Genomic DNA, 25,260 nt, shown 5'->3' on the forward strand with positions numbered 1-25,260 from the left:
TTGATAAGTATGTACCAGTCAGGCAGGGAGGAAAGGGTCTTGTGAGGGAGCCGTGGTTTAATAAGGAATTGGAATACCTTGTGAAAGGGAAGAGGGTGGCCTATGTAAAGATGAGGCGTGAAGGTTCAGTTGGGGCGATTGAGATTTATAAGGTAGCCAGGAAGGATCTAAAGAGAGAGCTAAGAGCAGCGAGAAGGGGACATGAAAAGTCCTTAGTTGGTAGGATTAGGGAAAACCCAAAGGCTTTCTATAGGTATGTCAGGAATAAAAGGATGACTCGGGTAGGTATCGGTCCAGTCAAGGATAGTAGTGGGAAGTTGCGCGTGGAGGCGGAGGAGATTGGAGAGACACTAAATCAATACTTTTCGTCAGTATTCACTCAGGAACAGGACACTATTGCTGATGTGGATATTGAGTCACAAGTGATTAGAATGGATGGCCTTGAGGTATGTAGGGAGGAGGTCTGGGGAATACTGGAAAGGATGAAAATAGATAAGTCCCCTGGGCCTGATGGTATTTATCCTAGGATCCTCTGGGAAGCTAGGGAGGAGATAGCAGAGCCATTGGCCTTGATTTTTATGTCGTCATTGTCTACGGGAATAGTGCCAGAAGACTGGAGGATAGCGAATGTGGTCCCCTTGTTCAAGAAGGGGAGTAGGGATAGCCCGAGTAACTATAGGCCAGTGAGTCTCACTTCTGTTGTGGGCAAAGTCTTAGAGAGAATTGTAAGGGATAGGATTCATGAACATCTGGATAGGAATAATGTGATCAAGGATAGTCAGCATGGTTTTGTGAAGGGCAGGTCGTGCCTCACAAACTTTATTGAGTTCTTTGAGAAGGTGACTAAGGAGGTGGACGAGGGTAAAGCAGTAGATGTGGTGTATATGGATTTTAGCAAGGTGTTCGATAAAGCACCCCATGGTAGGCTAATGCAAAAACTACGGAGGTATGGCATTGAGGGTGCATTAGAGGTTTGGATTAGGAATTGGCTGGCTGGAAGGAGACAGAGGGTAGTAGTTGATGGAATAGGTTCATCTTGGAGTGCAGTTACTAGCGGTGTTCCACAAGGATCTGTTTTGGGACCATTGCTGTTTGTCATCTTTATGAATGATCTAGAGGAGGGGCTTGAAAGCTGGGTGAGCAAGTTTGCGGATGACACGAAAGTCGGTGGAGTTGTGGACAGCGAAGAAGGATGTGGCAGGTTACAGCGGGATATAGATAAGTTGCAGAGCTGGGCAGAAAGGTGGCAAATGGAGTTCAATGTAGCTAAGTATGAAGTCATTCACTTTGGTAGGAGTAACAAGAAGATGGATTACTGGGCTAATGGTAGGCTACTTGGTAGTGTGGATGAGCAGAGGGATCTTGGTGTCCATGTACACAGATCTCTGAAAGTTGCCACCCAGGTAAATAGAGCTGTGAAGAAGGCATATGGTGTACTGGGCTTTATTGGTAGAGGAATTGAGTTCCAGAGTCCTGAGGTCATTATGCAGTTGTATAAGACTCTGGTGCGGCCTCATCTGGAGTATTGTGTGCAGTTTTGGTCGCCATACTATAGGAAGGATGTGGAGGCATTGGAACGAGTGCAGAGGAGGTTTACCAGGATGTTGCCTGGCATGGTAGGAAGATCGTATGAGGAAAGGCTGAGGCACTTGGGGCTGTTCTCATTGGAGAAAAGAAGGTTTAGGGGAGATTTGATAGAGGTGTACAAGATGATTAGGGGTTTAGATAGGGTAGACACTGAGAACCTTTTTCTGTTAATGGAGTCAGCTGTTACTAGGGACACAGCCTTAAATTCAGGGGTGGTAGGTATAGGACAGATGTTAGGGGTAGATTCTTTACTCAGCGGGTTGTGAGTTCATGGAATGCCCTGCCAGTAGCAGTGGTGAACTCTCCCTCTTTATGGTCATTTAAGCAGGCATTGGATAAGCATATGGAGGTTATTGGGCTAGTGTAGGTTAGGTAGACTTTGGTCGGCGCAACATCGAGGGCTGAAGGGCCTGTACTGCACTGTATTTTTCTATGTTCTATGTTCTATTATATCTGCTGTGTATGTGTATGTGTATGTGTGGCACAATGCTCATTTTGTTTTAAAGGAACCCAGAGCCAATGTATACAAAGGCTTTAACTAGCTGAATTATAGGCATAGGTGTGGTCTGATCTGCTGTACATTTCCAGCATTTTCTGATTTAATTGTAAAGAAGTTTTTAAAGTATTATTATTTAATTAAAGTAACTCAGAGTTGATATTGAAATCCTTGTGTATCCTTCCAGCTCTTCCACATAGCTCTGAAATTTTAACTAAGTCTACTCAGCACTTCATCAATGCTGTTTGAGGTAGATTTCTCCACATCAACTAAAAGGTCAGGCATACTAACATCAACGTCTTTGCAGCAGTTAATAGCACCAGCCTTGAGACCATGATCATCCAAAATCAACAGTGCTGGACCAGTCACTTCTTTAAGATTCCTGAGTTTCAACTCCCAAAAGAAATCATCATCGTTCAGCTCAAAGGAGGCACTTGAACAAGAAGTCAAAGAAAGCATTTCAATTTACCCAGAAGGTTTCTCTCAGGAAATGCAATATAGATGTCATAGTAAGGAAAAACCTTGTCACAAGAAACTGACTTGGAGAAACCTCCTGTATGAAGGGACATAATTATTTGAGAAAACTTGTCGGCAAGAATAAGTACAGAAAAGGAACTGGAGAATGGAACACCAACTATTTTAAGACCAAGGACTAATTCTACCTCCCAGAAACACCTGCCAAAGACGTGATCAGACATGCGGCTCCAAAATCAGACTCAACAGCCACTCAAAGTCACAGAACCCATGACCGTTGGTATGGAATTTTCTAGATAGCCAATCATTTGTATTAAAGAGTGATGGGCAATGTTGGTCCCTTAATTGAGGGGGGGGGGGGGGGGGGGGGGGGTGGAGTAGTTGCATTGAAGTAGTTCTGAGGAGATTCACGAGTGTGAGGGATTTGTCTTTTGAAGAAAGATTGAGCAGGTTTAAGGCTAAAATTTCGAAAGTAAGATAAGATCTAATTGAATAAATGATTTTACTGTCACTTGTACTTTAGTGATAAAGACAGTAGATTGCAGAGAAAAGATTTTCCATTGTCAGCCATGATTCAGCGGCATTTTGAACCATTTTAAAAATAAGTCCCTCAGCACTGAGCCAGTCATCAATGACACGTGTGCCTCCATCCCTCCTTCACCACCTCACCACAGTCTACAACAGACTCGACCAACATTGAAGTTGTCACTCTTCAGGCAGTATTTTTGCCATTGGGCCGATTCTCCTCTGTTACTGCCTCATTGACATTTAACCACCATCAGAGTTACACCTCTTGCTGCTGGGCCCACCTTATCCATGCCCTTCTGTCACTGCTTCACAGATCCAATCAACAACAGTTGCTGATTCACAGGCATCATCTTTCATTGCTGAGGCATACCTCATCAACATCATCGCCACCGACGTAGCAGCTGCTCATACCAATGCCAGGTCTAGAGATTGCCACAGAAAAATAAGTAGGGGCTCACATGCTGCCACCGCAAGGTCCATGCTGGGATCGAATGTCAACGCTGGGTCCACTGACTGCCACCATGCTGTCCATGTCAAGTTCAGAGCTGAAAATGTGTTGCTGGTTAAAGCACAGCAGGTTAGGCAGCATCCAAGGAACAGGAAATTCGACATTTCAGGCCAGAGCCCTTCATCATTCCTGCTGTGCTTTAACCAGCAACACATTTTCAGCTCTGATCTCCAGCATCTGCAGACCTCACTTTTTACTACTACATGTCAAGTTCAGGACAAGAGATAAGGAAAAAAGAGAAAAAAACAAGAGAGAAAGTAAAGTGGTCGCAGCAGATGAGCCCCAGTTCAGGAATCCTACTCTGCCGCTGTCTTTAAATGCTCAAGGGATTGACAAAGTACATGTAGAGAGAATGTTTCCCCTTCCGGAGCAATCTAGAATGAGAGATCGTAGGATAAGGAGTAGCTTTAAATCAGATATGAAAAGAAATTCTTCTCTCAAAGGGCCATGAATTGTGAAATTCAATTCACCTGTTTGTAAACAGTAAATTTAAGAAGGAAATAGACTGATTTTTAAACAGTAAAGGGTTAAGAGAGCAAGAAAGTGAAGTTGAGGCTGAGGTGAGATCAGCCATGATTGCATAAAATGATGGAACTTCTTTAGGGACCTACTTCTACTCCTAGTTCTTACAGAAAATATAACATTACAGCGCAGTATTGGCCTTTCGGCTCTCAATATTGCGCTGCCTGTGGAACTAATCTGAAGCCCATCTAACCTACACTGTTCCATTTTCATCCATGTGTCTATCTAATGACTATTTAAATGCCTTTAAAGCTGGCGAGTTTACTACTGTTGCAGCACAGCATTCCATGCCCCTACTACACTCTGAGTAAAGAAACTACCTCTGACATCTGCCCTGTATCTATCACTCCTTGATTTAAAGCTATGTCCCCTTATACTAGCCATCACTCTCTGAGGGAAAAAGGCTCTCGCTGTCCACCCTATCTAATCCTCTGATTATCTTATATGTCTCAATTAAGTCAACTCTCAACCTTTTGCTCTCTAATGAAAACAGCCTCAAGTCCCTCAGCCTTTCCTAATAAGACCTTCCCTCCATACCAGGCAACGTCCTAGTAAATCTCCTCTGAACCCTTTCCAAAGCTTCCACATCCTTCCTATAATGTGGTGCCCAGAACTGTACACAATACTCTAAATGCCACTGCACCATAGCTTTCTAACAACTGCAACATGGTCTCATGGTTCCGAAATTCAATCCCTCTACCAATAAATGTTAGCACACCATATACCTTCTTAATAACCCTATTGACCTGGGTTGCAACTTTCAGGGATCTATGTACATGGACACCAAATTCTCTCTGCTCATTTACACTACCAAGAACCTTACCATTACCTCAGTACTCTGTATTCCTGTTTCTCCTTCCAAAGTGAATCACTTCATGCTTTTCCACATTAAACTCCATTTGCCACCTCTTCGCCCAGCTCTGCAGCTTATCTTTGTCCCTCTGTAGCCTGTAACATCCTTTGCACTAACCACAACTCCATCGACCTTAATGTCCATCTGCAAATTTACTAACCCATTCTTCTATGCCCTCATCCAGATCATTTTTAAAAATGACAAACAGCAGTGGTCCCAAAACAATCCTTGTGGTACATCAATAATAACTGAACTCCAGGATGAATATTGCCCATCAATCACCAACCTCTGTCTTCTTTCAGCTAGCCAATTTCTAATCCAAACTGCCAAATCACCCTAAATCCCATGCCTCTGTATTTTCTGCAGTAGCCTACTGTGGCTATGTGGGCATCATTTGCAAAGATCACCTTCAATGTCCTCTCTAATTGACTTCAGCTGTGTAAAATTCAGGGGCATGCTAAACCACTTCATAGTCACTTTTGGTGAGGAATCTGAGCCACATGTAGGCTTCTTCGCTCAAAATGACATAGTAACTACGTCAATTACAATACCTCAATACCTCAACTATAATATCTAGTATCCAGTTTAAAACATAGTGTTTACTGACAAGTGCTTTACTCTTTTTAAAACATGACATGTTACATATTATAATGAAAAATATTTAATCCCCAGATTACTAAACTGAGTTTTAAAATATTATTCCCTATGTTATTAGGTCAGTTTTGTGCGGGACAGGTCGTGTCTTAATAACTTGATTGAATTTTTCGAGGAGGTGACGAAGTGATTGATGGTGGTAGAGCAGTAGTTGTTGTCTATATGGATGTCAGCAAGCCTTTCAACAATGTCCCTCATGGTAGGCTCATCCAGAAGGTTAAGATGCATGGGATCCACGGTGACTTGGACTGCACAAAGAAGGCAGAGGGTAGCGTGGAAGAGTGTTTTTCTGGTTGGAGGCCCATGATTAGTGGTGCTCTGCAAGTACTGGGGTCTCTGTTGCTTGTGATAGATACAAATGACTAAGATGAAAATATGCATGGGTGGGTTAGTAATTTTGCAGGCGATATAAAGATCAGTGGAGCTGTGAATAGTGTAGAAGGTTGTCAAAGGATACAGTTGCAGATATGGGCAGAGAAATGGCAGATGGAGTTTAATCTGGCTGAGTGTGAAGTGCTCCATTTTGGGAGATCAAATGTTAAGGAAAAATATAGTTAATGGCAGGACCCTGAACTGCATTAATATACAGAGGTATCTTGGGGCTCCCCTCCATAGCTCCCTGAAAGTGGCCACGAAGTAGATAGGATTATAAAGGAGGACTATGGCATGCTTGTCTTTACTCATCAGGGAATTGAGTACAACAGTCAGGATGTCACGTTGCAGCTTTATAAGACTTTGATTAGGCCATACTTTGAGTACTGCATTCAGTTCTAGTTGCCACATTACAGGAAGGATGTGGAGGGTTTGAAGAAGCTACAAAAGAGGTTTACTAGGATGCTGTATGTATTAGAGGGTAGTACCTGGAAAGACCCAGGTTGTTTTCTCTAGAGTGGCGAAAGCTGAGGAGAGACTTGCAAGACGTCGATAAAATACGTGATGTATTGGTAAGGTTGACAGTCAGAATCTTTATCCTAGAGTTGAAATGTCTCAAACTAGGGGGCATGCATTTAAGGTGAGAGAGTGGAAGTTCAAAGAAGATGTGAGGGGCAAGTTTTCTTTTACAGAGTGTGCTAGGAGTCTGGATGTGCTGCCAGGGGTGGCGGAAGAGGCAGATACAATAGGGGTGTTTAAGGGACTTTTAGATAAGCACATGAATATGCAAGGGCAGGCAGAAAGGATTAGTTTAAGTTGGCATCATGTTCGGCACAACCCATTTCTGTACTATAATGTTCCATGTTCTGTTTCTAGATAACCAGTCTAATGATTTAACCCTTCATATTACTGCACCCAATTTATCATTTATATTGTAATGAAGTACTATGTCCAATATAATTTGATTTATTATTGTCACATGTACCAAGATACAGTGAAAGGTATTGTTTTACATGCTAACTAGACAAATCATACCTTAGGCGAAAATGAGTACTTCAAATGCTGGAGAGAAGAATCAAGAGGGTGGTGCTGGAAAAGCACAGTAGGTCAGGCAGCATCCAAGGAGCAGGAAAATCGGCATTTCAGGCAAAAGCCCTTCATCAGGAACTAGGCTGGGAGCGTTGGGGTGGAGAGACAAATGAGAGCAGGGTGTGGCTGGGGGAGGGCGGGGGGGAAGGTAGCTGAGAGTCAAATAGGTGGATGGAGGTGGGGGTAAAGGTGATAGGTTGGAGGGAAGGGTAGTGCAGATAGATGGGATGGAAGATGGACAGATGGGATAGGTCAGGAGGACGGTGCTGAGCTGGAAGACTGGGGGGAGGAGAAATGAGGAAACATTTCAACAAAATGATGAACTTCACATTGGTGCCATGGGACTGGAGGGCCCTGAGGCAGAAGATGATGCGTTCTTCCTCCAGGCAACAGGTAGGCAATTTAGCATGGCCAATTCACCTAACCTGCACATCTGTGGGAGGAAACTGCAGACATGGGGAGAATGTTCAAACTCAACACAGACAGTTGTCCTAGGCAAGAACCAAACCCGGGTCCCATGTACTGTGAGGCAGCAGTGCGAACCACTGAGCCGCTCTGCCTCCCATTTCCTTTTTTTTAATTTTAAAGATGTGTTTAGCATTCTAGCTGGGGAACCTTTTCCAAAGGAGATACAGGAATTACAATGTTGCCTCCCAAACTCTGAGCTATGCTCCATTAAGGTTTAGAATGAGAGAATCCCTACAGTGTGGAAACAGGCCCCTCAAGTCCACATTGACCCTCTGATGAGTAACCCACCGAGACCCATTCCCCTACCCTATTATCCTACATTTCCCCTGACTAATGCACCTAACCTACACACGGATGATAGTAGCAAAAAAACCTCACAATATTTAATAGTATTTAGATGTGCATGCGTGGTGCCAAGGAATACATGATGATAGTCAAAAATTGTGGCGCTGGAAAAGCACAGCAGGTCAGGCAGCATCTGAGGAGCAGGAGAGTCGAAGTTTTGGGCCCTTCAGCCAAAAGCTGTAAAATGGGATTAGAATAGATAGGTGCATATTTTTGATAGGCATGGACTTGGTGGACTGAAGAGCTTTTCTGATCTGTAGATAACCCTGTTTTGTCCATGTAGCCTGTAAAATTGTTGTCATCCTTTCCTCAATGACTGTGGTCTCAGCCTTTCTCAAAAATTGCAAGTCCCATACAGTCTGATGCTGGCCCAAGATCCAGTCATCAAATAGGCACACAGCGCAGACTGCCTTCACTTCCAGCAGTGAAGAAGTCAGTGATGGGTGTTTGCTCACCAGCCTACCTCTTAAACCCCTCAGTTCCTCACTTTCCAGCTAAGCCACTCATCTTCTATTTTGTACGCTGGGAGTGGATCCTCTTGGAATTCAATCAAGATCAATAATTTCTCTCAGGCTACTTGTTTTTTAGGTCGTCATGAACACTGAACGTTACAAGATGGTTGTAACGTCCCTTTAACTCAAAGTAAACCAGAGAATTTTGGATATATTATCTGGATATTAAAAAAAACTGGTCTGAGAGCTTGTGACCATGATGTGGCTTGTTTCGCTAACAGTAAATGATCTCAAATTGACTTTGGGTTTTCCTAGCCAAGAGAAACTGCACTCAACTATGTTAAACTTATCTTATTGCTTAACAGCACCCTGATACAATATTTGCCGCACGGCTAATGTTCTGTTGACTTGAAAGCATTTTACTATGAGAAGATGACATTACTTGCTTATGTAAAAATGCTGATAGGTACCTATTGCACTTCAGACTTTACTTTTCTAATTGTGAATGCAATTATTTCCTTTTGGCTTCTTTGATCCCACGAATAAGAGAATTATACACGTGGTTGACAATGCATAGGAAAGAAAAATCTTTTAATTCGCTTCTGTTGTATGCCTGTTTACAGGAATCATGGCTGAAAATATGTTGCTGGAAAAGCGCAGTAGGTCAGGCAGCACCCAAAGAGAAGGAGAATCGATGTTTCGGGCATGAGCCCTTCTTCAGAAATATCAGCCACAGACTATCATGTTATATGCATTTTACCAGCGGGATGTGACATTGCCTGTGATTTGGTGCAATACGCTGTCTTCACAGAATAGTTAAAATTCACACAATACCAGGTTATAGTCTAACAGGTTTATTTGGAAGTACTAGCTTTTGGAGCGCTGCTTCTTCATCAGTTACGTGTGGAGTAGGACCATAAGGCACAGAATTTATAGCAAAAGATTACAGTATAGTTTCAGTTGCATGATGTGATTTTTAACTGTCCACCCCAGTCCAACATTGACAGCTCCACTTCATAAAACAGCACATTTTTCAAAGTACCATGAGCAACTAATAATCATGACTTACCTAATTTGAGAGGAGCTCTCATTGATGAAGAAATGTTCATCCACAACAGCACTCAGATGTGCTGGGTTGCTCAGCAGATATTTCTATGGTGAAAAAATAATGGATTGTTGAGTTGTTCAGAAGCTGAAGTTTTTTAATAAGCTTATGAAAACCCAATAGGAGAGGTTATGTGGATTTGCGTGAGAGGTTGAAAAAGATTTTGTCTAAAAGAAACACAAACGAAGTACCTGAACGGAACTTACGCATGTCACAGTCTCACTGGTAAACTGTTCATGAAGTGGAATGTTGACTGTTTTAAGACCATTCCATTTGCCATTATTCAATTTTCTCTGCTATGGAGAATAGCAGAGTGACTACTTACACCATCTACAATTTGCTAAAAACGGATAACTTTATTTTCTCATAACCAGAAAACTGAAACAAGTAAAGAAAAATCTGATTTTTAGTTTTATCTCCTTAAAGTCAATCAAGATTGCAAAGGCATTATAAATACAAGATCACAAGAAACATGAGCAGACATAGTTCATTCTGCCCCTCATGCCTTCTCCAGCATTGGATATAGGAACAGAAATAGGCCATTCTGCCCCTCGAGCCTATTCTGCTGTTCAATCAAATCATGACTGATCTATAGCTTAACCACATATCTTCCTTTCGCTGAGATCCCTTCATAACTCTGCTCAACAAAACTTTATCTATCTCAGATTTAAAATAACAACTGATCTAGCATCAACAGTTGTTTGTGGGAGACAGTTCCAAACTTTTACCATCCTTTACCACTTCTCCTGAATGATCTGGCCCTAATTTTTAGACTATGCCCCCTAGCTCTAAAATCTCTAACCAGTGGAAATAGTTGTACTTACCTACTCTGTCTTTTCCTGTTATTACCTTGAAGACTTTGGTCAGATAACACCTGAACCTCCTACATTCTACAAAAAAAAGGCCTAATTTATATAATTTCTCCTCATAAAGAGAGTGCTAAGAAGAACCAGAACGGAACATGAAAAATCATTGACGGATAGGATCAAGGAAAACCCTAAGGCTTTCTATGGATATATCAGGAGTAAAAGAATGATTAGAGTAAGATTAGGGTCAATCAAGGATAGTAGTGGGAAGTTGTGTGTGGAGTCAGAGGAGATGGGGGAAGCGCTAAATGAATACTTTTCATCAGTATTCACACTGGAATAAGACAATGTTGTCGAGGAGAATACTGAGATACAGGCTACTAGACTAGAAGGTATTGAGATTCACAAGGAGGTGGTGTCAGCAATTCTGGAAAGTGTAAAAATAGATAAATCCCCTGGGCCGGATGGGACTTTAGATTAGATTAGACTTACAGTGTGGAAACAGGCCCTTCGGCCCAATGAGTCCACACCGACCCGCCAAAGCGCAACCCACCCATACCCCCCTACGTTTACTCCTTACCTAACACTACGGGCAATTTAGCATGGCCAATTCACCTGACCTGCACATCTTTGGACTGTGGGAAGAAACCAGAGCACCCGGAGGAAACCCACGCAGACACGGGGAGAACGTGCAAACTCCACACACAGTCGCCTGAGTCGGGAATTGAACCCGGGTCTCAGGCGCTGTGAGGCAGCAGTGCTAACCACTGTGCCACCGTGCCGCCCTAAATCCCAGGACTTATCCTGGGATTCTCTGGGAAGCCAGGGAGGAGATTGCCGAGCCTTTGGTATTGATCTTTATGTTGTCATTGTCTACACAAATAGAAGACTAGAGGATAGCAAATGCTGTTCCCTTGTTCAAGAAGTGGAGTAGAGAACAGCCCTGATAATTATAGACCAGTGAGCCTTACTTCGGTTGTGGTAAACTGTTGGAAAAGGTTATAAGAGATAGGTATTATAATCATCTAGAAAGGAATAAGTTGATTAGGGATAGACAACACCATTTTGTGAAGGGTAGGTCATGCCTCACAAACCTTATTCAGTTCTTTGAGAATGTGACCAAACAGGTGGATGAGGGTAAAGCGGTTATGTGGTGTATGTGGATTTCAGTAAAGCGCTTGATAAGGTTCCCCACAGTAGGCTATTGCACAAAATGTGGATACATGGGATTGAGGGTGATTTAGTGGTTTGGATCAGAAATTGGATAGCTAAAAGAAGACAGAGGGTGGTGGTTGATGGGAAATATTCATCCTGGAATTTAGTTACTAGTGGTGCACTGCAAGGATTTATTTTGGGGCCACTGCTGTTTGTCAATTTTATAAATGACCTGGATGAGTGCATAGAAGGATGGGTTAGTAAATTTGTAGATGACACTAAGGTCGGCAGAGTTGTGGATAGTGACAAATGATATTGTAGGTTACAGAGGGACATAGATATGCTGCAGAGCTGGCAAATGAAGTTTAATGCAGAAAGGTGTGAGGTGATTCACTTTGAAAGGAGTGACAGGAATGCAGAGTACTGGGTGAATGGGAAGATTCTTAGTAGTGTACATGAGCAGAGGTATCTCGGTGTCCATGTACATAGATCCTGAAAGTTGCCATCCAGGTTGATAGTGTTGTTAAGAAGGCTTTTATTGGGAGAGGGATTGAGGTTTGGAGCCACGAGGTCATGCTGCAGCTGTACAAAACTCTGATGCGGTCACACTTGGAGCATTGTATACAGTTTGTCTCACTACATTATTGAAAGAATGTGGAAGCTTTGGAAAGGCTTCAGAGGTGATTTATTAGGATGTTACCTGCTATGAAGGGAAGGTCTTATGAGAAATGGCTGAGGGACTTGAGGCTGTTTTCGTTGAAAAGAAGATTGCGAAGTGACGTAATTGAGACATATAAGATAATAAGAGGATTAGACAGATTGGACAGAGAGCATTTTTCCTCAGATGGTGATGACTAACATGAGTGGACATAGCTTTAAATTGAGGAGTGATAGATATAGGACAGATGTCAGAGATAGTTTATTTACTCAGAGTAGCAGGGGCATGGAACGCACTGCCTGCAAAAATAGTAGACTTGCCAACTTTAAGGGCGTTTAAATGGTCACTGGGTAGGCACATGGACAAGAATGGAATAGTTTAATTTCGATGGGCTTCATATAGGTTTCACAGTTCGGCGCAACATCGCGGGCTGAAGGGCCTGTACTACGCTGTAATGTTCTATATTATATAAAACACTGAAGTACTGTCTCAACTGGAGGACTGCATCCAATTCTGGACACCACAATTCAAGAAGGATGTGAACACATTGGAAAAGTTCAAAAAAGTTTCACAATAATAGTACCAGGGAAGAGGAACATTAGGTAAATCGAAAGTCTGGAAAATTTGGGTCTGCTTTCCTTGGAAAAGGGAAGGTCAAGAGGAGACTGGATAGATGTGCTCATGGTAGTGAGCAATCTAGACAGTGTAGTTAAGGAGATAAGGAGATACTGGTCCAATCATGAAAATTTCAGAACTGGAGGATCTATTGGCAAAGGAAGCAATGCAGTTACAAGAAAAATCTTTTTATACAGCAATTTTAAGATCACAAAAGTTGAATTATTCATTTGGAAGGTTGATGCAAACACGATGGGCTGTCTTCTGCATCACAACATCTCTGTGAAGCTAAAGTTCCTGATATTTCTTGCCTTTCATGTGATCTCTGCTGCAGCTCCATACTTCTAGCTGCTGGATGGAGATTAGTGTCATGCTATGGAATCCCTATTGTAGAACAGGACAAAGACACTCCATGCCATGGTTCATGAATGGTTAATCTGCAAGGGACTGGAATAAACATATCCCAGTATGCACCTGAGGAAAGAGAGGGAAAAAGGGGCAAGAAAGGAAAATATAATGCCAAGCTGAGTGTATAATATGCTTTGACATTCATTGTCTCTTAATAACCAGTTTAAAAAACCCAAAGGCAACAAATGTTGAAGTCAAAAACATCATCGTTCTTCAAAAAAGTATCATGAATAGGATTGAGATTGAAAGAACTGGCTGATGGTCAAAATACAACCTTTTAAAGCTTTTAAAACACTAGAATTCTAGTGGAAATTTAAGGAAAAAAGTTAATAACTGTATATTGGACAACAATTAATCTCAGAATTAAACATGGAACTTTCCCAGAACAGTACAAATATTCAACACCTCGACTGATACTGTACTTTTGTATTCCTCTGCTGGGAAGAAATTAACTGTTTAACTGAACTCTGAATAAAAATGCGAATGCATTCTGACCTAGTACAACTATTCGCAATATTGATCTTTCAAAATACCATAAGAGGGCAACATTTCTTCATAAGGCAAGCATCTAACGTTTGAAATGAAGTTCCAGAAATATATTTATTCAAGAGCATTCAGATTTTGAAGTTAACATTACAGAGAACTAATGTACTTTTTCACTAATTTCTGTAAATTTTTCTTTTAAATATAAATAACAAAAAGATGTAAGAAATTGCATGAAGGCTTCTCTTTCTATTTGTTTTTCCAGCAGTGCCCTTTATGTCCAGCTGTTTCTGTTTATAATTTAAAAAATACAATTATTACCAGAACATAACTTTCCTACTCAGATATTCTGCTCGCAAATTTGCACCATTTGATTATTCTGGTGCAATCTTCTCACAGCAGATTGAGCAGGTAATCAACCTTATTTTGGAAATTAAAAGTGTTTTGATTTGGTTGCATTTTAAATCTTTCAAAATGCTTTTACTGTGGATTCCCAACCACTTAGATACTGTTTTGCATTCTGTAGTGGCTGGTAACTCATGTGGTTCTACGTCACTCTCCAGTCAGAAATAATGGAACACTTTTTTGCAGAATGGCTGTTCTTCACTTGGTGTCATGAGGTCTTTTATGTCGATGAGAGGCATGATATCCCCTCCAAAAGATAGCACACATTCAATTCCGCCCTGATGTCTTAAGCCTAAGTTTTGTGCTGTAGATTCTGGAGTCAGGCTTGGAAACACAACTCAGAGGTGAGTGGGAATGCAACTCATTATGGCTAACACAATTTGATTTGAAATTAGAACAAGGGTGAACGTAGAGAGGAAAAAAGATTGAGAAAGGACAAAATTGCATTGGAAGCGGTGCAGAGAAGTTTCTCTTGAATTATATTTGGGTTTGGAGTGGGGAGCATGTTAGGACAGGTCAAGGCTGTGTCGACTGAAAAAATCCTGAGAACTTCATAATGTTAGTGTTGAAAGTATGTTCACCTTCATGGGAGGAGGCAAGATCTACAGAGCATACTTTAAAAATGGAAGACTCGTTATCAATATGATTTATCTTTTGTAATACTAGAAGCAGAGAGCATGAGAATAAAGACATCCCATAATGGTAAAATAAAAAGGCATCCATTACCCAACAGTGTCCTAAAGCATCAAAATACAAAGACAACATTAACAAAGGATGTTTTGGGAAGTGGAGGAGTGGAGGATGGCAGGAGCGAGAGAATCAATGTACAGAGGCAGAATGCATCGTTGAGGTCTTAAAAGTGTGCTTTTCATGTCACAATTCTCATTCTAACGCTGTGTTATGGACCAGAACAGACCCCTTCAAAATATTTTAAGGAGATTACCTAGACCCTAACATTTTCCTCATTTTAAAAGCAAATGCAAAGCAACTGGTCAAACTCCTCAACATTAAGCAAAAAATTTATTTAACAGTATAGTTAAAATACAAACAAATGAAAAGTGAATTTAGAATATCTTAACTGTTGGAAAACTTAACCGAATAATAGATACAATGCCTATTACTGATCAACTGCTCCATTATATTAACAGCCCATAAACACATCCCTTGGCAAAAAGTCAAATTCAGGCATAGATACTCACCTGCAGTTCTTCAATACAGGAGGGGGCAAAAAAAAACCAAGAGAAGATCTAGAGAGAATAGCAGCCAGGAGACATTCACTGAAGTTTCCAACTCTTTTGAGACCCTAAAGGCTTCTGCTTAAAATTCATCCTAAAAACAAAATAAAACCTAGAAAGCCTGGTCTGAGAGAGCTGGCCACACCCACACTGCTTCCACTGTTCTAATCTTTCCAAAAAAAACCCAAGAGCTCACAAATTGTTTATTTCAAGATGCAACACGACGTCCAATGCCTTACAGCATCTCCTCAAAAAAAACCCAGGACAAAATAATCTTTTAAAGTGACAGTGTTGTCTTTGGCTTTCCATCATGATGGATGTGCTCATTACACATATTTCTTTATAAATGTGCTTTCAATGATCTCCTCTCTCTTTCAGCAGTTCTTTAGGTTTGCCATGGCATTGGTCTTAACTTCCTTTCTGTGTTACTGCTGCCAGGTCAAAGTTAAACTGATTATATGGATGATTATTTTTCATTATCCAGGAAAATTACAATCAAGTCCTCACATTTGCAGCAATCTCATCAAATCATTTTCATTTTTTAAATTAAGATTCACTAGATAGTTTAAAGAAACTATAATTTTCCTTAGTGCAGTTGTTCTACTTTGGAGTCAAATGTCAACATTTCACCTGTCACCATGTTCAAAATTATCCTTCACTATTTCTGCCATTTTCAGTGATGCTATCCAGTAAATCTTGTCCTTCTAGCAATCTGAAAAGTCTACTCCCTTTGTGATGCTCTAGACAACTCATCAATCACTCCCAAGCTATGCCCCTTCCTACCAGAGAAATTGCAATGTCTATCCATTTACTTCCTTTTAGTGTTGTAGGTTTCAGACACTTCTATATGAAGCAAAGACTTAAATGCACTTTTTCATGTTTAATTACAATGCAAATACTAGGGGGAAACAGGGAGATTGGGAGGCCACTTTGTGGAAACCTTCATTCAGTGAATAAGAAATACCCAAAGTTCTAGTCATTTTAATTTTCCAACCTGTCTAATGTTGATCTCTGTCCTTGGACTACTGCAGTGTTTCAATGAAACTGAAAGTAAGCTCAAAAAAAATCCAATTTTTTAAGACTTCTGGAATTAATAATGAGTTTAACAATTTCAGATTGTATTTTCAACCCAAATTTATTCTTTGCACTCTTGCAGATTTAAGTCTGTTCAGCTTTTGGAGGAATCTATCCATCATGCTATCATTCATACCTCATCTCAGTATATTTTTTGTTTCTTTAGTTGTGATTGCAATTTCTTCTGATCCTAAACTACTAACTCCTCTGTCATTAAATATCTCCCAACTTCTAACTTGCAGCATTTCACACAATCAAACCATGAAAATGATATGGCGAAGAAGGATTAACTGACTTATAATTGTTTGGCACTTCTTTTTGACACTTTCTAAACAAATGAACCACATCTGTATTGCTCCACTCCTCTTGCACCTCATTTGTTTCTAGTGAAGATTGGAAAGTAATTATCAGAGCATCTCCAACTTTCTCCCAAACCGCCTTCAGTATCCTGGGGAATAATCGATCTGGCCCATGCTGCATCACAGCACCTGGGACCAAGGTTCAATTCCAGCTTCAGGCGACTGTGTGGAGTTTGCATATTCTCCCAGTGTCTGTGTGAGTTTCCTCCAGGTATTCCGGTTTTGTCCCACAACCAAACGATGTGCAGGGTAGGTGAATTGGCCATGCTAAATTACCCATACTGTTCAGGAATGTGTAGGTTAGGTGCATTAGTCAGGTGTAAATTTGGGATAATAGGGTAGGAAAATGGGTCTGATTGGGTTACTCTTTGGAGGGTTGCTGTGGACTTGTTGGGCTGAAGGGCCAGTTTCCAATATTTCAACATGGACTTTGCTCTTCAAATACTGACAAAACGGCCTTGGTTTTTTTTTAAGATTAGATTAGATTGCCTACAATGTGGAATCAGGCCCATTAGCCCTTCGACCCAACAAGCCCACACCAACCCTCTGAAGAGTAACCCAACCCTCCCTCTGACTAATGCACCTATCATTATGGACAATTTAGCATGGCCAATTCACCTGTCCTGCACATTTTTGGATTGTGGGAGGAAACCGTAGCACCCAGAGGAAACCCACGCAGACACAGGGAGAATGCGCAAACTCCACACAAACAGTTGCCCGAGGCTGGAATCAAACCTGGGACCCTGGTGCTGTGAGGCAGCAGTGCTCATCACTGAGTCCTTTGTATCATGCCCTCTTTTTACAAAGAACAAAGAACAAACCTTTGGCCCTCCAAGCCTGAGCCAATCCAAATCCACTGTCCAAACCTATCACCCAATTCCTAAGCATCTGTATCCCTCTGCTCTCCACCTACTCATGCATCTGTCCATGTGCACCATAACTGAATCTACTGTGCCTGCCTCTACTACCTCAGCTGGCATCACATTCAGCCTCTGTGTAAAATACTTGTTGCGTATATCCCTCTTAAACTTTTCATCTCTCAACTTGAACGTATGACCTCTCATTATTGAATCCCTCACCCTGGGAAAAAGCTTATCTTTATCTACCCTGTCTATACCCTTTGTGATTTTCTGAATCAGGTTCCCACCACCCCCCCCCCCCATCTCCTATTTTCTATTGAAAACAAACCTAACCTACTCAAACTCTCTTCATAGCTAGCACCTTCCACACCAGGCAACATCCTCATAAACCTTCTCTGTACCCTCTCCAAAGCGTCCACATCCTTTTGGCAATGTGGCGACCAGAACTGTGCACAGTATTCTAAATGTAGCTGAACCAAATCTTGTACAATTTTAACATGACCTGTCAGCTCTTTTACTCAATACCCGGTCCAACGAAGGCCTTCTTGACCACTCTATCCACCTGTGCAGCAACCTTCAGGGTGCAATGGACCTGAACTCCCAGATCTCTCTGCTATCAACTTTTCCTAAGGCTCTTCCGTTTACAGATAGCTCGGTCTAGAATTAGACTTCCCAAAATGCATCACCTCGCATTTGCCTGGATTGAACTCCATTTACCACTTCTCCACCCACCTCTCCAGTCTATCTATATCCTCCTGTATTCTCTGACAGTCCCTCATGCTTTCTGCTACTCCACCAATCTTCATGTCATCTGCAAACTTGCTGATCATACCAACAATGCCCTCTTCCAGATCATTTATGTATATTACAAACAACAGTGGCCCAAGCACTGACTCCTGTGGAACACCACTGGTCACCTTTCCCCATTTCGAGGAAACTCCCTTCAACTTCTACTCTATGTCTCCTGTTGCTCAACCAGTTTTTTATCCACCCAACTAGAACACCCTGCATACAATGTGACTTCAGTTTCTCCGTTAGTCTGATCAAACGCCTTACTAAAGTCCACGTATATGACATCAATAGCCCTTCCTTCATCTATCAACTTGGTCACTTCCTCAAAGAACTCTATTAAGTTGGTACGGCATGATCTCCTCCACTGATAAGCCTATTCTTATCTAAATATAAATAGATCCTATCCTTCAGTACCTTCTCCAGCAACTTTCCCACCACGGATGTCAGGCTCACTGGTCTGTAGTTACCTGGAATATCCCTATTCCCCTTCTTGTACAGGGGGACAACATGAGCAACTGTCCAGTCCTCCAGCACCTCATCTGTGTTTAAGGATGTGACAAAGATATCTGTCAGGGCCCCAGCTATTTCCTCTCTCGCCTACTTCAGCAACCTGGGGCAGATCCCATCCACTCCTGGGGATTTGGCAACCTTAATATCCTTTAGCCCACCCAACACATCTTCCCTCCTTATGTCAACGTGATCCAGAGAAAACAAACTTCTATCTCTAATCTCAGCATTCATCAACTCCCATTCCTCAGTGAACACGTAATCAGTGAGAATCTCATACATTTTCTCAGGTTCAACATACAACCTTCCTTCCTTATCCTTTAGTGGACCAACCCTTTCCCTGTTTACCCTCCTGCTTCTTATATTAGAATAAAAGGCTTTGGGATTCTCCTTAATTTTGCTTGCTAAAGTTACTTCATGACCCCTTTTAGCCCGCTTGATTCCTCTTTTAAGATTGATCCTACTCTCCCGATATTCCTCCAAGACCTGGTCTGTTCTTCGCTGCCTGGATTTGATGTACGCTTCCCTTTTCCTCTTGGCGCTTCGCACGATTTCGCCTGTCATCCACGGTTCACGAATCTTGCCTTTCCTATCCCTTGTTTTCAAAGGAACATGCCTAACCTGCATTATCTTCAACCTATCTTTGAAAGCCTCCCACATATCAACTGTGGACTTTCCTTCAAATAGCTGTGTCCAATCCACATTTCCCAGCTCCTGCCTAATTTTGATATAATTGGCCTTGGGCCAATTTAGTACTTGTCCCTTCAGACCACTCTCCTCTTTGTCTACGAGTATTCTAAAACTTACAGAACTGTGGTCACTATTCCCAAAGAAATCCCCCACTGCAACTTCTACCACCTGGCCTGGCTCATTCTCCAACACCAGGTCCAATATGGCCCCTTCCCTTGTCGGACTATTGACATATTGCGCTGGAAAACTTTCCTGGACGCACCTTATAAATTCTGTCCCATCCAGGCCTCTGACACTAAGTGTATCCCAAATCAATGTTGGGAAAATTAAAATCTCCTATCACCACCACACTGTTGACTGTACATCTTTCCATAATCTATTTACCTATTTGTTCTTCTACCTCATGCTCACTGTTGCGAGGCCTGTAATACAACCTCAACAATGTAACTGCACCCTTATTTCTCAGTTCCACCATAACTGCTCAAGTGCTCCATAGTGTCCTCCTTTAGCACAACCGTGATATCATCCCTGATCAGCAATGCAATTCTTCCCACTCTTTCACTTCCCTTCCTGTCCTGTCTGAAGCATCTATATCCTGGAACATTTAGTTGCCAATCATGCCCTTCCTTCAACCAAGTTTCTGTGATCTCAATAATGTCATATTCCCAGGCACCAATCCAAGCCCTACGTTCATCTGCTGCACCCACTATACTCCTTGCATTGAAGTATATTAAAGCACTTCAGGCCACCAGTTCTTTTGCGTTCATCTGCTCTTTGTCTACTCTTCCCCTTGGTAATGCTAACTTAGTGATCCTTACAGTCTCCAGTTTCTACCTGACTGTCCAGTAGTCTTCTCTGTTGATTCCCAGCCCCCTGCCACATTAGTTTAAAACCTCCCCAACAGCAGTAGCAAAAACTGATTTCCTTATTTATTTTTTGCCTGATCTGTAATTTCTATAAACCTCTACACCATCTGCAGTGTTGAGATTTTTGTGACAATCATAAGCTTTCGTTTTCTATTTAATCATTGGTTTACCACCGGTTTATCCTCTCACACTCTCGTCCAGGCCTTCTTTGCCAAATATCTTCTTAATTTTGTAAAATTTGCCTTCCCCCCAGTTTAAAACGTTTACTCCTGATTTATCTCCGTCCTTTTCAGTAATATTATAAATAAAACCAAATTACGATCGTTATCTCTTATTTGGTCACCCACTATAACCACGTACTTGTTCATCTTTATTTCTCAAAACTAAATCTAGAATTGTGTTTCCTCTTGATGGGTTCAAAAACTTTTCCTGGACATAGTGCATGAATTTTTCACCCTTAATGCCCCTTATATTGTTTGCAAACCCAGTTGGTAATAGGATACTTAAAGTTTCTTACTATTGTGCTCTCTTATTCCTACAGGCAGAAATTTGTCTACACGTATGTTCTTTTATCTCCCTCCCACTATTTGGGGGTCTAAAGCATGCACGTAGCAATGAGACTGCCCCTTTTGTATTCCAATATACAAAGCCTCATTTTTTAACACATTTAGGATATCATCCCTTTTCAGAGGTGTAATTGATTCTTCTACAAATACTGTTACCTAGACCAAGGAGGTAAAATTTGTACAACATTCCCTCTCTGTTAGCCAAGATTCAGTAATGTAATGTGACTGCTATTTGAGGAATAATACAATTAATCCCAGCTCTGTTCCTTCAAAATAAAGTGCCTTTCTCACACAAACGTCTGAATTTCACATATGAACAGGATCTGCCAAATGAACGAGGAACAACTCAGCCCTTCAAACTTGCTTTGTCATTCAATAAGATCATGGCTAATCTGATTTTAACCTCAAATCTACATTCCGGCATACCCCTGAAAATCTTTCACCCCCTGGGGAATATGGAATCTATTGTACTCTACCTTAAAAATATTTGAAGACTCTGTAAGCACTGCCTTTTGAGGATGAGAATTCTAAAAACTCAACCCTTTAAGGGTAAAAAAAAACTTCCTCATATATACCTGAAATGGGTGCCCCCTTATTTTTAAGCTATTACCTTATTCTGAATTCACGCAAAGGAGGAAACATTCATTCAATATCTACCCAATCCTCTCAGGATCTTACATGCTTTAACTATGTCACCTCTGACTTGTATCCACTCATTCCAGTAACGCTTTCAAACTGCTTCCAATGTGTTAACACCCTTTCATAGGTGCAGTGACTAGTACTTGCTTATCTGTCCAAAGATCTGTCCAAAGGTTAGGTGGATTAGCCACGCTAAATGTGGGGTAATGGGGATAGGGTAGGTGTTTGGATATTCTTCGGAGGGTCAGTGCAGACACGATGTGCCAAATGGCCTCGTTTCACACTGTAGGCATTATACGATTCCATGATTCTACTGTACACAATACTCTCGATGCATTCTCACCCATGTCCAATGTAACTAAAGCATAATGTGCCTATTCATGCATTCAATTCCCCTCAAAGTAAATCATAACATTCTATTAGCTTCCCTGATTACTTGCTGTACCTGCATATCAGTTTTCTGTAATTCATGCACTAGGACAGCCAAAGTGTCTTCATTTTGGAGAACTGGAACTTCTCATTATTTATATAATATGCTTTTTGATCCTTTCTGCCAAAATGGACAATTTCACATTTTCCTATATAATTCTCCATTTGATAGGTTAAGTGAGTGGGCAAAGATCTATCTATATCTTTTTGCAAGTTCCTTATCTCCTTATACAACTCACTTTCCTACTTATCTTGGTCTCATCTGCAAATTTACCTGCTACACCCTCTGCCCCTTCATCCAAATCATTGTAATAAATTGGAAAGGGCACAACATATGTGACATCTGACCAGTCTGAAAAACACACTCATCTTCAACCTTTGTTTTCTGTAAGCCAGCCAATTTTCTATCCATGCCAATGTTACCCCCTACTCCTACAGCTTTTGATTGATTTACAGTCACATGTGCCAAAGGACAGGGAAAAGCTTTGTTTACAAGCAGTACAGGCAGAGTATAGTAAGCAAGGGTGCACAGAACAAAAGATCTAGACAAAGGCATACAGGTAACATTACACAGGGCATACAAGAGAGATCACAGTTAGGAAAATCAGCATTATTTGAGGATAGACAGTCCATTTGTCAATCTAATAATGGTCAGGGAAAAGCTGTCCCTGAACTTACTGGTGCATGTGTTCAGGCTTTTGTATTTCTGCCAGACGGAAGAGATTGTAGGAGATTATCGGGGTATGAAGGGTCCATGGAGGTTGGGTCTCATGACGGCCTGAGCTGGGCACACCACCTATGATCCTGGACAGAGCAGTTTCCAAACCAGGCCATTATGCACCCGAATAGCATGCTTTCAATTGTGCATCTCCTACAAAAGCTTTTCGTGTGGCATCTTATTAAGAAGTCTTCAGGAAACATAAATTTAATATAGCCACTGATGCCGCTTTATCTATATCACAAGTTATTTCTTCCAAGAACTCCAATAAATTTGGTAAATATGACTTCATTTTTGACAAAATTAAGTTGCCTCTGTCTGATTATCTTGAAGTTGCTCTGTTTTTTAAAATGGCTTCTATCATTTTTCTTATAACAGATGTAAAGCTAACCGGCCATAACTGCCTGCTTTCTGCCCCCCATGATTGTTGAATGAATGAGTTACATTAGCTATTTTCTAATCTAAAGGAACCTTGCCAAAACCTAATGAGTATTGAAAAATTAAAATCAACACATCAAACTATTTCACTGGCTACTCCTTTCAAGATCCAGTGATGACATCCTCATCATACTCAGTGGTCTCGGTTGGAAGGAAAACACCCATGGTTATTTGTCAAGTTAAGGATAGATCTTGGATCTTGATGATAAAAAACAGAGACAATTCAATTCATTCATGCAGTATCTTGAAACAGTGAAAGCACTGGGTACTGCAAAAGGAGAGGTTGAAGACCTATGCTCCCCAATCAAGCTGCTCCAGCATAACAACAAAACTGACATTGACATGGAAATGTGGAACCTACCCAAAAAGGTACAGTCCATGAAAAACAGGACAAATCCAAAGGCGCCTGATCGTCAGCAAAGTGATGGAAACAGTTGTCAATAGTACTATCAAGTGTTATCAAGTACACCCTGTTAGGTGTTTTCTACAGGCCTCCCAATAGTCCGAGAGAAGTAGAGGATAGTATTGCGAGGATGATTCAGGAGAAGAGTAAAAGTAGCAGGGTGGTTGTTATGGGAGACTTTAACTTCCCAGATATTGACTGGGAAAGCTATAGCTCGAGGTCGTTAGATGGGTTGGTGTTTGTCCAATGTGTGCAGGAGGGTTTCCTGACACAATATGTAGACAGGTCAACAAGAGGTGAGGCTATACTGGATTTGGTTCTTGGTAATGAACCAGGCCAGGTGTTAGACTTGGAGGTAGGTGAGCACTTCGGGGACAGTGACCACAACTCGGTGACTTTTACTTTAGTGATGGAGAGGGATAAGTGTGCACTGCAGGGCAAGAGTTATAGCTGGGGGCAGGGAAATTATGATGCGATGAGGCATGACTTAGGATGTGTGGATTGGAAAAACAGGCTTCAAGAGAAGAATACTAATGATATGTGGAGATTGTTCAAGGAACAGCTACTGAGTGTCCTTGATAAGTATGTACCAGTCAGGCATGGAGTTAAGGGTCTTGTGAGGGAGCCGTGGTTTAATAAGGAATTGGAATCCCTTGTGAAAGGGAAGAAGGCGGCATATGTAAAGATGAGGCGTGAAGGTTCAGTTGGGGCGATTGAGAGTTATAAGGTAGCCAGGAACGATCTAAAGAGAGAGCTAAGAGCAGCGAGAAGGGGACATGAAAAGTCCTTAGTTGGTAGGATTAGGGAAAATCCAAAGGCTTTCTATAGGTATGTCAGGAATAAAAGGATGACTAGGGTAGGTATCGGTCCAGTCAAGGATAGTAGTGGGAAGTTGTGCGTGGAGGCGGAGGAGATTGGAGAGACACTAAATCAATACTTTTCGTCAGTATTCACTCAGGAACAGGACACTGTTGCTGGTGTGAATATTGAGTCACAAGTGATTAGAATGGATGGCATTGAAGTATGTAGGGAAGAGGTTTTGGGAATACTGGAAAGGATAAAAATAGATAAGTCTCCTGGGCCTGATGGCATTTATCCTAGGATCCTCTGGGAAGCTAGGGAGGAGATAGCAGAGCCATTGGCCTGGATTTTTATGTTGTCATTGTCAACGGGAATAGTACCAGAAGACTGGAGGATGGCGAATGTGGTCCCCTTGTTCAAGAAGGGGAGTAGGGATAGCCCGAGTAACTATAGGCCAGTGAGTCTGACTTCAGTGGTGGGCAAAGTCTTAGAGAGAATTGTAAGGGATAAGATTTATGAACATCTGGATAGGAATAACGTGATCAAGGATAGTTAGCATGGTTTTGTGAAGGGCAGGTCGTGCCTCACAAACCTTATTGAGTTCTTTGAGCAGGTGACTAAGGAGGTGGACGAGGGTAAAGCAGTAGATGTTGTGTATATGGATTTTAGTAAGGCGTTCGATAAGGTACCCCATGGTAGGCTAATGCAAAAACTACGGAGGTATGGCATTGAGGGTGCATTAGAGGTTTGGATTAGAAATTGGCTGGCTGGAAGGAGACAGAGGGTAGTAGTTGATGGTATAGGTTCATCTTGGAGTGCAGTTACTAGCGGTGTACCTCAAGGATCTGTTTTGGGACCACTGCTTTTTGTTATCTTTATAAATGATCTAGAGGAGGGGCT

At 41.6% G+C, this 25,260-nt stretch overlaps 1 protein-coding gene across 2 annotated transcripts in view; it reads right to left on the reverse strand.

Annotated features, from left to right (window-relative positions):
- si:dkey-122a22.2 (uncharacterized) overlaps positions 1-25,260 on the reverse strand; it is a 191,881-nt gene that overhangs the window by 39,549 nt on the left and 127,072 nt on the right. For both annotated transcript variants that reach the window (XM_060824317.1, XM_060824318.1), the window contains exon 9: positions 9,418-9,500. In XM_060824317.1, the coding sequence (XP_060680300.1) occupies positions 9,418-9,500 (83 nt within the window). The remainder of the gene's footprint in view (positions 1-9,417; positions 9,501-25,260) is intronic.

This window comes from Hemiscyllium ocellatum, chromosome 4, assembly GCF_020745735.1.
Source record: "Hemiscyllium ocellatum isolate sHemOce1 chromosome 4, sHemOce1.pat.X.cur, whole genome shotgun sequence".
Lineage (NCBI taxonomy): Eukaryota > Metazoa > Chordata > Chondrichthyes > Orectolobiformes > Hemiscylliidae > Hemiscyllium > Hemiscyllium ocellatum.